The 16,014-nt window shown below is 49.9% G+C and overlaps 1 protein-coding gene across 1 annotated transcript in view; it reads right to left on the minus strand.

The window, feature by feature from the left end:
• GAS6 (growth arrest specific 6) overlaps positions 1-16,014 on the minus strand; it is a gene marked incomplete at its 5' end in the record, with an annotated part of 47,626 nt that overhangs the window by 19,711 nt on the left and 11,901 nt on the right. Inside the window, 4 exons of the mRNA XM_006769313.2 lie at positions 703-825; positions 1,862-1,984; positions 13,032-13,094; positions 14,799-14,823. Coding sequence (XP_006769376.1) covers positions 703-825; positions 1,862-1,984; positions 13,032-13,094; positions 14,799-14,823 — 334 coding nt within the window. The remainder of the gene's footprint in view (positions 1-702; positions 826-1,861; positions 1,985-13,031; positions 13,095-14,798; positions 14,824-16,014) is intronic.

The raw sequence follows: 16,014 nt of genomic DNA on the forward strand, positions 1-16,014 counted from the left end.
GTTGTGTGGCTCGTGGTGGCTCTGACCAGGCACCATACGGTGACCAGGCTGCGCGGGAGCAGAGGGGATGGGCCACAGTTTGCAGTGTCCTTCGCGGGTCGGCTCAGGGTGCTGGGCCTCCGGGAGCCCCAGACTAGACTGGAAGCAGAAGCGGGAGTGGGCTGCTGAGCTCCTTCCTGCGTTACTCAGCCAGTGGGGGCCTTTCTAGGAGGAATGCTGGCCACTGGGCGGGGAGCGGGCCCTAGGGATGGGAGCGGGGTGTATGCAGGGAGTGATACCCTGGCACTGGGGCTCCCTGCCCACGGCCCCTGCGATGTCCTGGGCGCTTAGCTGCACAGAAAAGCCTGCAGGCTCCGTGGCACTGGAAGGAGGCCCAGCAGCCGCACTCCCTCCGTGGCAGCGATCTCCATAGACACAGTGAATCACCCCGTCTGTGGTGCTGCCGAGATGGTGATGGGCAGCTCCCTCGGGCTGCCGGCATGCCCGGGCATGTGCTCCTTCTGCAGAAACCCTCCTCCCTCCTGCCTTCCCTTCCAGAACCAAAGAAGCAGCCACTGCCAAAGCCTCTTGCAGAGGAGCCAACGTGACTGCCAACTTCAGCAACTTGGCAATTGCAAAAGTGGAAGAGGGGAGGAGCTGCGAGGAGGGCGGGGGAGAGGAGGAGAGAGACCCGGAAAGCCTGTGGTCGGGCCCAGGCCTTACCTTGGCAGCTCCGGCTGTCTCGGGAGAGCTCGTAGCCGCTGTAGCAGGCGCAGTGGAAGCTGCCTGGCTTGTTGTAGCATATTTGGTTGCACCCCCCATTCTTCTGGCTGCATTCGTTGACATCTGGGTACACACAGGACACAGAGGGACTGGGGAGAGCCCGGAGGCGACACACATCCACCTCGAGCATGTGGCAGTGTCTGCACATCTCTCTCCACTGCACCCACCCCCAGGCCATGGGCGGGAGGGCATAGGGAGCTCTCCGGTGCTGTGGATGGTGACAGTCCAGTGCCAGCTCCGTGGCCATCCGAGTGTGCATGGGACGAGGGCAGTCCGAGTGTGCATGGGACGAGGGCAGAAGGCTGAAGTGTCCGAGGGTGGATATGGCCAGGCAGCCGCAAGGCCCAAATGCAGGCTGGCCAAGCCCCACACAGGCTGAGCTGAGCCCTCGTGGACCACATGTGGGCAGGGCCTCCAGTTCTGCTCAGCGGCCCCAGGAGGAAACACCAGGAGGCCCTGAGGGGAGGCCTGGCTCTCCACCACAGTGAAAGGCCCACCTGAAGTCCAGGTTGCGGGGCGGGGGGTGTTTGCAGCTTCCTTGCTGACACTGTACAACTGCAGACTCGAGGGAGAAGAAACTACTCTCGTCTCGTTTAATCACTGGGGTCTGAGGTTAAGTGGGCAGCTGCTAGGCTCCCGCGCGGGGGTCTTACTGCCTGCGGTGGCCCCATCCTGTGCTCCAGCCCTGCTCTCGGAGAGGAATCCCTCTGCTCCTCCCCAGCTCTCTCAGGAGCTGACCGATGGCCTTTCCAGCTGGACAGCGCCCCTGTCCCAAGAGGCAAACAGGGCCTCCAGCGCTGTGTAAACATTCTCACTCTGGGATGACTCTCCTGAGGGGCCGGGGATGCCCTGCCCACCCATCTCTCCCTCTTCGCCCGGGAGCTGAGTGGAGGCTGGCCAGTGTGGGGCCTGGATCCTAGGACAGCCTGCAGGCACTTCCATGCCTCCCACTCCTGTCTCAGCCAGAACGGACCAGCATGGCCGTGTCCCCACGTGGGGCAGGGTGGTTGGGGCAGGGAGAGGAAAAGAGGGAGGGGCCCTGCAGGGAGGTCCCAATGCCCACACCTCACCCCTTGTCCGGCGGCTGTGGTGGCCTTACCTTTGTCGCAGAGCCGTCCCGCCCAGCCGTCTTTGCACTGGCAGAAGAAGTTGCCCATGAGGTCTTGGCACACTTGGGTCCCCTCCTTACTGCAGGGGTTTGGAGAGCACTGGTCAGGCAGGTCTGGGATGAAAGGAAGGAGGAAACTGTCCTGAGCTGCTCCCGGCCAGCTGAGGGGGGCGGGGGAAGCAGTCATGGTGGGCAGGAGCACAGCCTCTTGTTGGACCCTGGGGCACACTGGCTCTGGCAGGAGCACTCTGAGGCAGATCCTGGGCACCAGTGTCCTCTCCACTGGCCCAGGCCGGCCACATAGAACCCCACCTCTGGGCAGAACTAGGGTCACAGAAAAGGCTGGCCAGGCTCCTGGCTGGTTCCAGGAGGGAGTGGCCACCCACACACAGGGCCAGGGTGTTGGGGTCTTGGCCCCGCAGGGAGCAAGGGAGGAGGGAGTGAACCCCATGAGCTCGGACCTCCCAGGGAGCAGGTCAACAGAGCCCTGGCTGACCCAAGGGCCCTCCAAGCAGACGTCCCCAGTGGACATCTCCACCCTCTCAGGCCAGGCCCCCTGCCCACTCACACCATGAGCCCATCCACCTTTGCCAACATTCTCTCCACTGGTCTTGGCCTCTGTGGGAGCCCCACCCCATTTCCCCTAGAAGTCTGCCTGCACAGGATGGGGACTGCCCCAGGCCCAGGCTGCACTAGCTGCTCCCACAGTGCCCCAGGGTGGCAGTGCCCAGGCCGACGTGCCCGACCCACTCACTTGGGAAGCCATCTGCCTGGGATAATAGCATGTCAATCACCAGCATCATTTCCGCCTGTTTTAGGGACTGCGGCTAAGAGACTGTCCCAGTGGGGTGCCTCCCGAGGGCTCTCCATGCGAGGAGGAGCTTCTCACGAACACGGCTGAAGCTCCCACGACCTAGGCCGGCCGGGCACTAACCCCGTCCACGTGGCGATTACACGCTCCCATGCTCTAGCAGCGGAGATCAGAGTCCTGGGGAAGCTATGATTGCACCCAGAACTCCAAGAATCCTCCCACGAGGCTCCTGGCCACACCAATGTGGGCCTGGCCGGGAGAGACAAGTCTTTCCGGCCCTCTCTGCCATCGGCACTCAATCAGGACACTGTGGAGAGGCCGGACTCCACTGGCCTGAGGAAGGCTCATGCCTACAGACAACACGATGGCTGGGCCGTTTCTGGAGGTGGAGGAACCCGGAGCTGGCCAGGAGCAGCCGGTGGAGGAACACAGGCAGGTCCTGGGAGCAGCAGGCCCTGCATCACCGCCGCTCACCTGTTGAGGTTTCCCAGAGACTCTCCTCGAGTGCAGGTGTGTCCTGACTCAGCCCAGCTCAGGCTGTGTCCACACTGGCCTCCAGCAGCATGTCCGTCCAGCTCGGACAGAAAGCGCCACGTGACCGTCTGCTGCTGAAAGGCCCCTTCTCTTCCATCGTTTAAAGCTGCTTTCGCCTTTGCTCCTCGCAGAATCTGCTAACTGTCTTTCCCTCATGAGTCTACAGACATCAAACATCTCCCGGTGACTCGCTGCTCTTTTCCTATTTCTCTCTCCTCCAGTTCTTATCCAGGCCCCGAACAGCACGGGGTTCATGGCTGAAGCCCAAGCTGAGGGCAGAAGCTGTCTCGTTCAGTCAGATGGGCAAGGCACCCAGACTGCCCTCCGGAAACTCGTCAGTGTCCCCGGTGCGTGGATTTTAGCTGCATTGACAACCAACAGCAAAACTGGCTTCTCGGTTTTGTTTTTAGTTAAGGGCAGCTGGGTACGTTTCCCCAGCAGCCCTGGAGATGTGGTCACCCAGGCCAATTGCCTGTCACAACCCCCAGGCCCAGGCAGGTGGCACACCAGGCAGCAGCAGGGCAGGTGACACCAGGGGTGTGCCACCCAGGTGCGGCTCAGACCAGCTATCCTGACCCTCTCTGACACTCAGCACCCACTGTCATTCACACCATGTCACCTGTGTGGTTTCCAAGGGCCACACACCCATTGACAGCACGTGAATCAGGTTTTATCACCTTTTTGATGTACAAAGTGAATAGCCCAGCTTAGGTAACGTGGCAGGTGAGTAGAGGATCATCTGACCCCCGGGGACCTAGGATTCAATGGTCCTTCAGCTGTTCCTCTCTGCCCCCACCCCATCCAGATCTGCAGACACCACTCATTCCACTGCCTGGCCTCTGGGAACAGGCCCGAGCTGAAAGCACCAGGTGTCACGCACAGTTGATCTCTTCGTTCTTAAAATGACTCATGTTTCCAGCCTGACTCCAAATTTGGGGACAGCGTTCCCACCGCAGGGCTTGCTCTTGTCACCACAATGAGTCCTGGTTGACCGGCTCCCCTGCCCCCAGCACCGGATGGCAGTGGCCTCTGCGTTCCTCGCGGGACCCAGCGTGGGCCCCCGTCGCCGTGCTTTACGTTCTCGGCTGCCCACGCGGTCTGTGCACCCTGATCCTCGGGGAATCTGCATAACCTTGTCTACAAACTGGAACCCAAGTCTCTCATTGTGTTTTTCTTGCGACCCCCCCATGGCACACCTCAAAGTGGGCTTGTTTTGCAGGGGCACAACCAACACAAAACACTCGCGAGTGTAGACCGATCATGTCTCCCAGTATTTGTGAGGCACTGCACAGTTGTTTTTGGCAGGGAGCTGTAATGCCTTCTCCCAGTAAGCAAGTAGGAACTGGGTCCGGCGATCACAGGAATTTGGTCATGGAATAGTGGGTCACCCACAGCTGCCTCAGATCCTCCCGAGGTCAGCCCTGAGGTCCCACATGCGGCATGGATACCTTTCCAGGCTGCTGCACTCGCAGTAAAGAGGGTTATACTCTGGGGGCAGAAAGGACGAGACTGTGAGGTCAAGTCTAGCCCCAGGACTAGGGAGATGAAGGGACAGGTCTGCTTTCCTGACTTCGTCCTGCCTGACAGGAAGGGGCTCTGATGGCAGGAGGGTCAGAGACTGGAGGTAGGCGACATACCGGCCTGGCCAACACCTGAGCCCAGGCAGAGCAGCTGGTTCACCTGACGCCTCCCACAACACTCAATCCAAAGCCCAGATGGGCCCCCACAGGAGAAAAGGGTCAAGGAGGTGGTGTGGGTCTCCACTTGACATATTGGTTAAAGATTTAAAGTTAAAGGTACACACATGTACCTTTGACATGAAGAGCTGGTTAACTTTATCTAGAATTTGCCTAAAATGCCTAAACCCTCCTTAAAAAACAACTCACACAGTCCCCAGGGTTGAGAGGCCAACACCAACTTCTCCTGGGGTGGGGTTTTCTGAGAGATTCCTACACAACACCCATCCCAGAAGAAAATCCCTCAGAGCCCCTTCCTGCCAGATATGTCCCTTCATCTTTCTAGTCCTTGGGCTAGACTCGACCTCACCCTCCCCATCCTTTCTGGCCCCAGAGTATAACTCTTGTTACAGCGAGTGCAGCAGCCTGGAAAGGCATCCATGCAGCATGTGGGACCTCAGGGCTGACCTCGGGAGGATCTGAGGCAGCTGTGGGTGACCCACTACTCCATGACTAAATTCCTCTGATCGCTGGACCCAGTTTCTACTTTCTTACTGGTAGAAGGCATTACGGTTCCCTGCCCTCGCCAAAAAATGTGCAGTGAAGGAAGGAAATAATAACAATCAGAGCAGAAATAAAATCTAGCAAAAACAATATAAAAGACCAATAAAACCAAGAACTGTTTCTTTGAAAAGATAAACAAGATTGACAAACCTTTAACAGTTAACCAGACCCATCAAGAAGAGGGAGAACCCAAATAAAATCAGAAACGAATGAGGAGAAGTAACAACTGATGCCAAAGAAATACAAAGGATTGCAAGAAAATATTACAAACAACTGTATGCCAACAAATTGGACAATCTGGAAGAAATGAATAAATTCCTAGAAATATCCAATCTTCCAAAACTGAATCAGGAAGATTCAGAGAATCTGAATAGATTGCAACTAGTGAAATTGAAGCAGTAATAAAAAATAAAAAAACTCCCCCAAAACAAAAGTCCTGGACCAGATGGCTTCACAGGTGAATTTTACCAAACATTCAAAGAACTAAAATGTATCCTTCTCAAACTATTATAAAAAATTAAGAAGGAAGACTCCTAAGCTCATTTTACAAGACTAGAATTATCCCATTTCCAAAACCAAATAAAGACACTACAAGAAAGAAAATTATAGGCCAATCTGCTGAACATATATGCTAAAATCCTCAACAAAATATTTGCAAAGCAGATCCAGCAATACATTAAAAAGATCCTATACCATGATCAAATAGGATTTATTCTGGGGATGCAAGGATGGTACAATATCCGTATATCAATAAAAGTGATACACCACATGAAATGAAAGATAAAAGGCCAATTATCATATCAATAGATGCAGACCAAGCATTTGATAAAATCCAGCACCCATTTTTGATAAAAACCCTCAAAAAATGGGAAGAGATGGAACATACTTCAACATAATAAAAGCAATATATGACAAACCCACAGCCAACATCATACTCAATGGGCAAACACTACAAGTGCTTCTCTTAAGATTGGTAACAAGACAGGAATGTCTGCTTTCACCACGCTTATTCATCATCATAGTAGAAGTCCTAACCACAGCAATCAGACAAGAAGAAGAAGAAAAAAAGGGATTGAAATTGGAAAGGAAGAAGTAAAGCTTTCATTTTTGCAGATGACATGATACAGTATATAGAGAGCCCTAAAGATTCCACCAAAAAATGACTAGAACTAACAAATGAATTCAATAAATTAGTAGGATACAAATTAAATATCCAGAAACATGTTGCATGTTTATACACCAACTAGAGGCCTGGTGCACAAAATGCATGCACTGGGGGAGGGGTGTCCCTCAGCCCAGCCTGCACCCTCTCCAATCTGGGACCCCTCAGGGGATGTCTGACTGTTGGTTTAGGTCTGATCTCATAGGTCAACCCTCTCACAATCTGGGACTGCTGGTTCCCAACTGCTCACCTGCCTGCCTGCCTAATTGCCCCTAACCACTTCTGCCTGCAGCCTGATCACCCCCTAACCACTCCTCTGCCAGCCTGATCGACGCTTAATAGCTCCCCTGCCAGCCCCCAACTGCCCTCCCCTGTCAGCCTGGCCCCCCCCAACTGCCCTCTCTCCCCTGTAGGCTCAGTTGCCCCCAACTGCCCTCCCCTGCTGGCCTGATCACCCACAATTACCCTCCCCTGCCAGGCATCTTGTGACAGCCATCTTTGACCACATGGGCAGCCATCTTGTGTGAGGGCATGATGGTCAATTTGCATATTACCTCTTTATTATATAGGATAATGAACTATCAGAAAAGGAAACTAGGAAAACAATCCCATTCACAATTGTTTCAAAACAGACAAAATACCTAGGAATATATTTAACCAAGGATGTAAAAAACCTATACTCAGAAAATTATAAGACACTGAAGAAAGAAAGGTAAGAAGATATAAGTAAGTGGAAGCCTATACCATGTTCATGAATAGGAATAATTAACATCATTAAAATGCCCATATAATCCAAACCAATCTATAGATTTGACACAACCCCTATCAAGATATCAATGGTATACGTCACAGATCTAGAACAAATATTCCAAAAATTTATATGGAATCACAAAAGATCCAGAATAGCCACAGCAATCTTGAGGAAGAAGAACAAAGTTGGAGGAATTATGATATCTGATATCAAACTATACTACATGGACAGAGAAATCAAAACATTATGGCAATGGCATAAAAACAGACATATAGAAAAACGGAACAGAAATAAACCTATGCCTTTATAGTCAATTAATATTTGACAAAGGAAGCAAGAACATGTAATGGGATAAAGGTAGTCTATTCAATAAATGATGTTGGAAAAATTGAACAGATACATGCAAAAAGATGAAATTAGACCACCAACTCACACCATACACAAAAATAAACTCAAAATGAATAAAAACTTAAACGTAAGACGGGAAACCCATTCACAAGAATAAACTCAAAATTGATTAAAGATGTAAACGTTAGACTCAAATCTATAGAAATCAAAGAAGAAATGGGACTACATCAACCTAAAAAGTTTTTGCACAGCAAAGGAAACCATCAACAAAATGAAAAGACAACCCACTGAATAGGAGCACATATTTGCCCATGATAAATCTGATATGTGGTTAACATCCAAAATTTATAAAGAACTTATAAAATTCAACACCAAAAAAACAAACAATCCAATTAAGAAATGGGCAAAGAAAAAAGAAATGGGCAAAGAACTTGAATACACACTTCTCCAAAGAGGACACACAGAAGGCTAACAGACATATGAAAAGATGCTTAACATCACTAATCATCAGAGAAATGCAAATGAAAACCACAATGAGATATCATCTCATGCCTGTCTGAATGGCTATCATCAATAAATCAGCAAACAACAAGTGTCGGAGAGGATGTGGAGAAAAGGAAACCCTCACGCACTGTTGGTGGGAATGAAGATAGGTGCAGCCACGATGAAAAGCAGTATGGAGTTCCTCAAAAAATAAAAATGGAACTGCCTAATGGCCCAGTGATTCCACTTCTGGGAATATATCTGAAGAAACCCGAAACACTAATTTGAAAAAACATATACACTCCTATGTTCATTGCAGTGTTTTTTACAGTAGCCAAGGTCTGGAAGCAGCCCATCAGTACATGAGTGAATACTGCTCAGCCATAAAAAAGGAAACTGTGACTGCATGGACGGACCTGGAGAGTATTGCATGGACTGCATGGACGGACCTGGAGAGTATTGTGCTAAGTGAAATAAGCCAGTCAGAAAAAAACAAGTACCATATGATTTCACTTACTTGTGGAATATAGTGAACAAAATTAATTAACAAAGTAAACCAGACTCATAGACACAGAGAACTGACTGATAGCTACCAGAGGTGAGGGGGGTAGGGGGACTGGGTGAAAAAGGTGAAGGAGTTAAGCAAAAGAAACAAAAACTCATAGACAGAGACAACAGTATGGTGATCACTAGAGGGAAGAGGGTGGAAGAAGGTAGAAGAATGTATAGGGGGATTAATAGTGATGGAAGGAGACTTGACTTGGGGTGGTGAACATGCCATAACGATATACAGATGATATATTATAGGATTATACACCTGAAACCTATATTACTTTATTAACCAATGCCACCTCAATAAATCCAATAAAAAAACAAAAACAAAGTTTATCCCCAGGACAAAAGGAAGGAGGAATGAGCATCTGACAGCCTGACTGACACTCAGCAGGTGCCCAGCAAACCTCTTTGGAATTGAGACAAACCTCTGCAGGCCCAAATGCATCCACTTAAGTCCCCATCCCTGACGCCCCTCCCTCTCCCCCCAGCAAGCCTGCAGAGGGTTTCTGAGTTCACAGGTGATCTGTGCCCTGACGTCAGGCCTCTGAATGGAAGGAGCTGTTTAGGAGATAACGGGCTTATCTTGGCCTTGAGACGGCTGTGTTGAAGGAGCGGGAGGAAGGAGCTCCTTTGTTGCTGTGGCCTGGAGTGTGAAACCGGCTGACATCCAACAGGACCGCTTTCTCGGGTGCTCTTTACTCCCCCCAGATTGGAAGGTAATGACAAGCTACAGCCTGGACAGCATGCTTCCATGGGGTGGCCCACTGTTCTGACTGAAGAGAAAGGGCAAAGGGACCCTCCCTCACGAGGAGAATCAGGCCTGGATCTCCTCCAGCCGGCCTGGGCAAAGCAGAGACGCCCGGGCCTCAGAAACCGACCGCAGGCCCTCCAGCTGGAGGCACACCAACGTGCTGAGGGAATCTGTGAGCAGGGAAGGCGAACTGTCAGTGGGAAAGTCTGCCCCAGGCCTGGGGCTTGTCTGGGATGAACACTTTGAGGCCATTTGCTTTAATTTTAACAATAATTGATAATCAAAGCACCCAGCCATAAACTGCCCTTCATCACCAGATAGGACTATTTTTAGGAAGAAACAGATGAAAATTATCTATAATGATAAAAGCATAATATGCTAATTAGACCGGACGTCCTTCTGTATGTCCTTCTGGACGACCTTCCTGACGAAGCCAGGGCTGCGAGGGAAGCCCGGGTCCCGGGTGCCAGAGGGAAGCCGGTGCTGGCAGCCGGGGGAAGGAAGGCCTACTCTTGCATGAATTTCGTGCATTGAGACTCTAGTACTGTTATAATAACCTGGTTATTATTTAACAAGAAAGGAGCAAAGGGGAGACTACATAAAATAGGTATGCCATTTATACAGCTTTGCCAGGAAGCTGTAGTTAACATTCTCCAAGTTTGCTCCCTGTAGATCATTGGAGGGACTCACTAGACAATAGATGCATGCCCAGTAAGGTCTGGGTGACATGGGAAGATGCTCACCTGTCAGTCACACCTGGGAGCGAGTCAGTGATCAGAACAGGCATGATGTATTCTATAATACAACATCTGCTTATGTATGGTATGTTCATCACCGCAAGGGCGTGAAATCTGAGAAACTTCACTCCTGAGCAAAGGAAGTTCCCTCTTTTCTCTCTTGGGACTCCTGTTTCAGGGGGCGTGCTCCCCTACATCACCCATGTCGCTCACAACCACGTAGGACCCACACAGTGGATTATAGACGGCAGTTAGCCTGATGCTACATCGGACTCAGCTCCACCGTGGAACGGAAACTCTGGACACTGGCTTTGCTTTTGGCTCTGCTAGGGCCCCAGCTACACCTTTTCCAGGACTGGATTAAGGGACCCGAGAGTTTGCAAACTGAGGGATGTAACTCTACGCAAATAAAAACCACTCATTCTCCCCTGCAAGTCTTAGAAAATTCCTTTTCTCAATATATCGCAAGCACCCCATTCCCACTAGTGACAGAGAAATTCTACCCGCTCAATCCTGAATGACACCCCAACTCCCTGCAGTCTTTACGGTATCCCTCCGTAAGGACAGCCGGTGCATTTGTGCAGGGCCTCAGGCTTCAGAGACTCCTGTCACGCCAGGAGCCATCGGAGAAGCCCAGTGCCCTGGCCCAGTGCCCGAGGAGGAGGTTCTGGGTCCACAGGGAGGGAAGGAGTGAGAGGCTTGCTCAGTTGGCCAGAAAGACCAGGCATGGAGGCAGCTTCCTAAGTTTCTAGGAACTGCATTTAAAACATCTGGCATAAGCAGCAGCTGCACGATTTTTCCCCTCTAAGCATCAGTTCAGGAAACAGCTCTGAGATTCTCCCTCCTTCCTCATTTCCCAGGCTGCCCGCCACCCAGGAGGAGAGAAAGTCTCAATCCCACTAAGAAATCATCTTTGTTGTTCAAACAATTTAAGTCACTTTAATGCCATGAAATTTCTCGCATAGGAACAAAGTAGCCCAGGACAGTGGTGGCCCTTCTCTGAGCGAAACCCCAGCGCGTTTACATAAATGGTGTTGGACCAAGGGGGCTGCTATCTGGGAAAATATGAACACACACAGACCCCTCCCTCCTCGGGAGAAATTCCAGGCGGATCATACAGTTAAACATACAACTTAGATAACTTTTGTTATAACCTCAAAAAACGGGCAATTTAAAACCCAGGCACTAAAACAGCCTAATGAATTTGAGTACATTATTATAAAATAAGAAATTGGCTTAACAAATGGACAGAAAAGTGCTAACTAAAAACAACAAGCCAAAATGACACAAAGCTGACCTCCTCCCTCGCCTGCCTCGGGCCGTGAGGTCGTGGATGACCCCGGGGAGGCTGATGTCATGGCTTGAGGGGAGGGGCTTGCTCCCGGTCTCCCTCCATGCATGGCCATGGGTTTTGGTCCCTCTGCGTTAACAGGTGCTTCTTCCCAGGGGGAGAAGGGATTCTGGGTCACACAGCCCTCCCACCCCGAGCCCCTGACAGCCAGCTACTACGAGCAGCTCGGAGTCTGGCCAGCCTTCTAGGCTATCCCGGCAATGGCAGGTCTGACACCAAGTACAGGGAGAGTCCTGCTACATTGCGCCTGGCTGTGCCCTTCGAAGCTCATTTTTCCTCACCTGTAGAACAGGTGCAGTAAACATTCCGGCACCACGGGCTGTACTTTGAAACTCTCAGACCAAGGAAGGCCCTGAGTCAGGCTCAGCGGAGGTGGTTACAAGTTCTATGAGTGGGTTAAAATTCATGCAACAAGAGTATCCTTTTTACCGTATGATGACTTATAATAACAATAAAAAGAAGCATTATGGCCCAAGTAAAAAATGTTGCTACCTTTGGTACAAATGGCAAATTTGTGGAAATCTAATCAAGAGCTCCTATAAATTGAGAGAAATAGGTCAAGAACGTGAACAAATTGTTCACAGGAGAAATACAAGGCCTTAAACACATGAAGGTCAGCTTCACCCATTAGTAAGAAAAACATAAACGGAAATGACTGAATAAAATATAAAATAAAGTGTCATTTTTCACCACTTATATTGGAGAAGATAAAAAAGTTTTAAAAAATACATTAGACTGTTGAAGATGTGGGGGATGGGCGCTCCTGCTCACCCCCTGCTGAGGGGGTAATTAGGGTTAGATCTTCATCACGAGGAAAAATAAATATAGGTTTCATTCTGCAATTCCATTCCTGGGAATTTATTCTGCAGATATACTTAGATGTGTGAGAGGTGACAAAGGCACAAGGATGTCATTCTGGTTTAGTTTATGATAACCAAAAAACTGGAAATAGCTAACAACTCCACCAATACACATTGGTTAAATTATGCCCCTCACCCATGGCCAATGTTGACAGCGGGCAGCTCTGTATGTACTGATATGGGAGGTATCCACCGTATCTGGTGGCAAAAGTGGGGTCAGATCGTGTGTGGGGGAGCCACCCTCGACACTGCTCATATCATGTATTCTTAGAGCTGGTAACGTGGTGGCCTCTGGGAAAGAGAACTCCCAGGTTCACTAGGAGGCAGGCCCAGGGATGTGTCTTCTCTTTACACCCTCGGGAAAGGTTTACGTTTCGTACCTTGTGTGCTTCTTGCTGATTCAAAACCAAAACATACTTGCTTGAACAAGATAGTTCATTGAAAAGGGAGACCTCAGGCAGGTGCGATAGCCCCTTCAGATAATGGAAATATTCAAGACCCCCCCGAAAACCACAACACAGCTTACAGTTACCTAAACTCACGGGGCTTTGAGGAAGACAGGAAGGAGACGGACTTACTTTGAACGCACTGAACAAAGTCTGGGTTTTTTGAGTACGGAGATCCATGTTTAGTAATGCACGCTGCAAGAGAGAAACGGGTGGCGTGTCACTCTTCAGGCAGGAGGCGAAACAAACTTTAGAGACAATACCACAGCCTCTTGGGACCTCTGGTAAAGCAGACTATTCACGCTGACCTGAGTGCTCCAGTCCGCCAGCAATAACGCAGTTTAGCTTTTGCTAATACATTTTAACAAAACATTTTGGCACTGACCCATGAAAGTGCCTCCACCGAGGGGAAGACTGTGCACACTGTCCGCAGCTCCTCCAGTGGGCTCCCTCTGCTCGCGTACGGAAGGATCACTAAGAACATCCAGTAAGTTTTCTGATCGTAGTCAGAGAGCTAAACTTCCATTTCAAATGGACCTTACTGTGAAAGTCAAGCTGTCTGAGGTGCTGTATGCCAGTGGTTCTCAACCTTCTGGCCCTTTAAATACAGTTCCTCATGTTGTGACCCAACCATAACATTATTTTTGTTGCTACTTCATAACTGTAATGTTGCTACTGTTATGAATCGTAATGTAAATATCTGATATGCAGGATGGTTTTAGGCAACCCCTGTGAAAGGGTCGTTCGACCGCCAAAGGGGTCGTGACCCAAGGTTGAGAACCACTGCGTATGCAGACGGACACTGGCCGTTGCACACGGGCATGGGGATGGGGACAGGAGGCTTGGCCTCGAGCACATGCATCCCGGGATGATAGGAAGCTTGAAGTTGTGCAGAATGGGTGTTGAACCAATTCATTGGGTCCTTCCACAGGTCCCTGCTACTTCTCCATGCCTAAGGGGACACTGGCCCGGCAACAGATGGCCCCTAAAGGGTGGGCTCATGGGATAACTGGCCATCCTTTGCCTCAGGAAACAAACCTCACATACCCAGGAGCCAGGCCAGCAGAGACCAACAGAGCGCCCAGAGGCAGGCAGGTTCCCGGGCTTTTCAGGGCGTCACCGGTCCATTCGGCCTGTTGCCAGATACAGACCCCGAGAAGGTACCTCTAGGAGAATGTAAGGCCAATGGAACATTTACCCACACGGACTTTACAAAATTAACAAGGAAGACCGGGAATACATTTCTCTCATTGTTAGTGATATGCATCCCAGATCATCTTGAAACGGTATTCGTTGAAGGAGCAGTTCTCAGGGGAACCCAGGGCCCTCCGGGTGGTTGGGGAGGTCAATGTCATCATCCTGATAGGACTCAATTGTCATTTGCCCTTTACTCTCACTCTCCCCCCAGCGGACAGTAGAGCCACCCTCACACAATGACATCACTGCTCAGTGGCCAAGCGTGTTTGCTTGTACATTCCTGTCATTCAAATGAAATAGAAACGTTCTTTAATGTTCTCAGTTTTAATTACCAGCCACGTGAATAAAAGCTCTTTGGCATCCTCAGTAATGTCAGAAATGCAGAGTCCTGAGATCAAAAAGTCTGAGAATTACTGAATCGGTCATATCCCCCAATAATAAGCTAAACTTAAACTCAGAGCAGAAAAGAGGTTTACAAATAATGGCACTGGATTGAGGTTAACACGGATCATTATGGTACAAAAGACACAAGTGTTTTGACCTGCGTGCTCTGGATAATTTCAAACTCTCTATAATTAAGCGATCTTCCCTCCAGGAATAACTTGGTAAATGAGGTTTTGACCCCTTGTTTCTCTGACAGGTAACGACCATCCCCCAACTATGCCTTTATGACAACTAAAGGAAGCAGTGATTTAAACTTACCTAAGTATCTGGGGTAAAAGTATTCCTGCGGAAAAAGAAAAAGGGCAACAGTTTACTGGCACAATATGAGTCTTCCTACACAGCACAGTCCCCAGCTGGTTCATCGAACCTCACCTTTCTCCCCCAGTAGATAGAAATAGACTCTCGGGGAGCAGGTGTCTGAGGAGAGCGGAGAATTTCTCCACAGATGGCTCAGTGACAGGCCAGCAGAGCGAGCACCACCCAGAAAGCCACTTCCTGACTGGAGGCATGAGGGAAGTGAGAGGGGACAGCCCAGGCGGCTTCTGCAGAACCGTGAACGTGGTTAGACTTTCTGTAACCAGCAACAGCGATGCCCTTTGTGGCGACTTTGAAGGCGCCACTCAAAGTGTCTCAGAGGACGAGAAATAATGTAAGTAAAGGCCAGGTCTTAGACCCTTGTGGATGGAGGGGTCCTCACAGACAGGTGGAGACCTTGTGCGACTACCCACACATAGGCACTGATGTGCCCTGACTGTGTTTGTAGACCACAGTGGTGCTGGGTGGGTTATGGAGGGTATAAGCAAGGAGTCTTCTGTCCACAAATGCAAGCTAAAGACTTCTGCACTGCACAGGGGACTGTCAAATACAAGAACCACCCGCCCTTCCTTGGCGAGCAGCAGGGACCTGCTGGGAAGCCCTCCAGGCTGTGGCTGGTTAAAGCAGCCCCACCACGTCCACTCTGATCTCCCCCTTTGGGCCAGTCATGGGACAGTTAGGCCCTAATTACCCCCCTTCATGGAACCAAGTGGCTAACTAAGCAACGTCAGCCACTAGGCCAGTGATGGCGAACCTTTTGAGCTCGGCGTGTCAGCATTTTGAAAAACCCTAACTTAACTCTGGTGCCGTGTCACATATAGAAATTTTTTGATATTCGCAACCATAGTAAAACAAAGACTTATATTTTTGATATTTATCTTATATATTTAAATGCCATTTAACAAAGAAAAATCAACCAAAAAAATGAGTTTGCGTGTCACCTCTGACACGCGTGTCATAGGTTCGCCATCACTGCACTAGATGTTGGGTGTCAACTGCATGCTGGTGACATTCCACATTTTTACATTATTTTGTTTGATTCTCACAACCACGTCCAAGGAAGGTCTTTCGTATTAACCCATTATCACAGATGAGGACACTGAGGCTCAGTGGGGGGGTGGAGTGTGACTGAGGTCATGAAGCTAGAAAGGGCTCCCAA

The sequence above is a fragment of the Myotis davidii genome, unplaced genomic scaffold (genome assembly GCF_000327345.1).
Source record: "Myotis davidii unplaced genomic scaffold, ASM32734v1 scaffold444, whole genome shotgun sequence".
In the NCBI taxonomy this organism is placed as follows: domain Eukaryota; kingdom Metazoa; phylum Chordata; class Mammalia; order Chiroptera; family Vespertilionidae; genus Myotis; species Myotis davidii.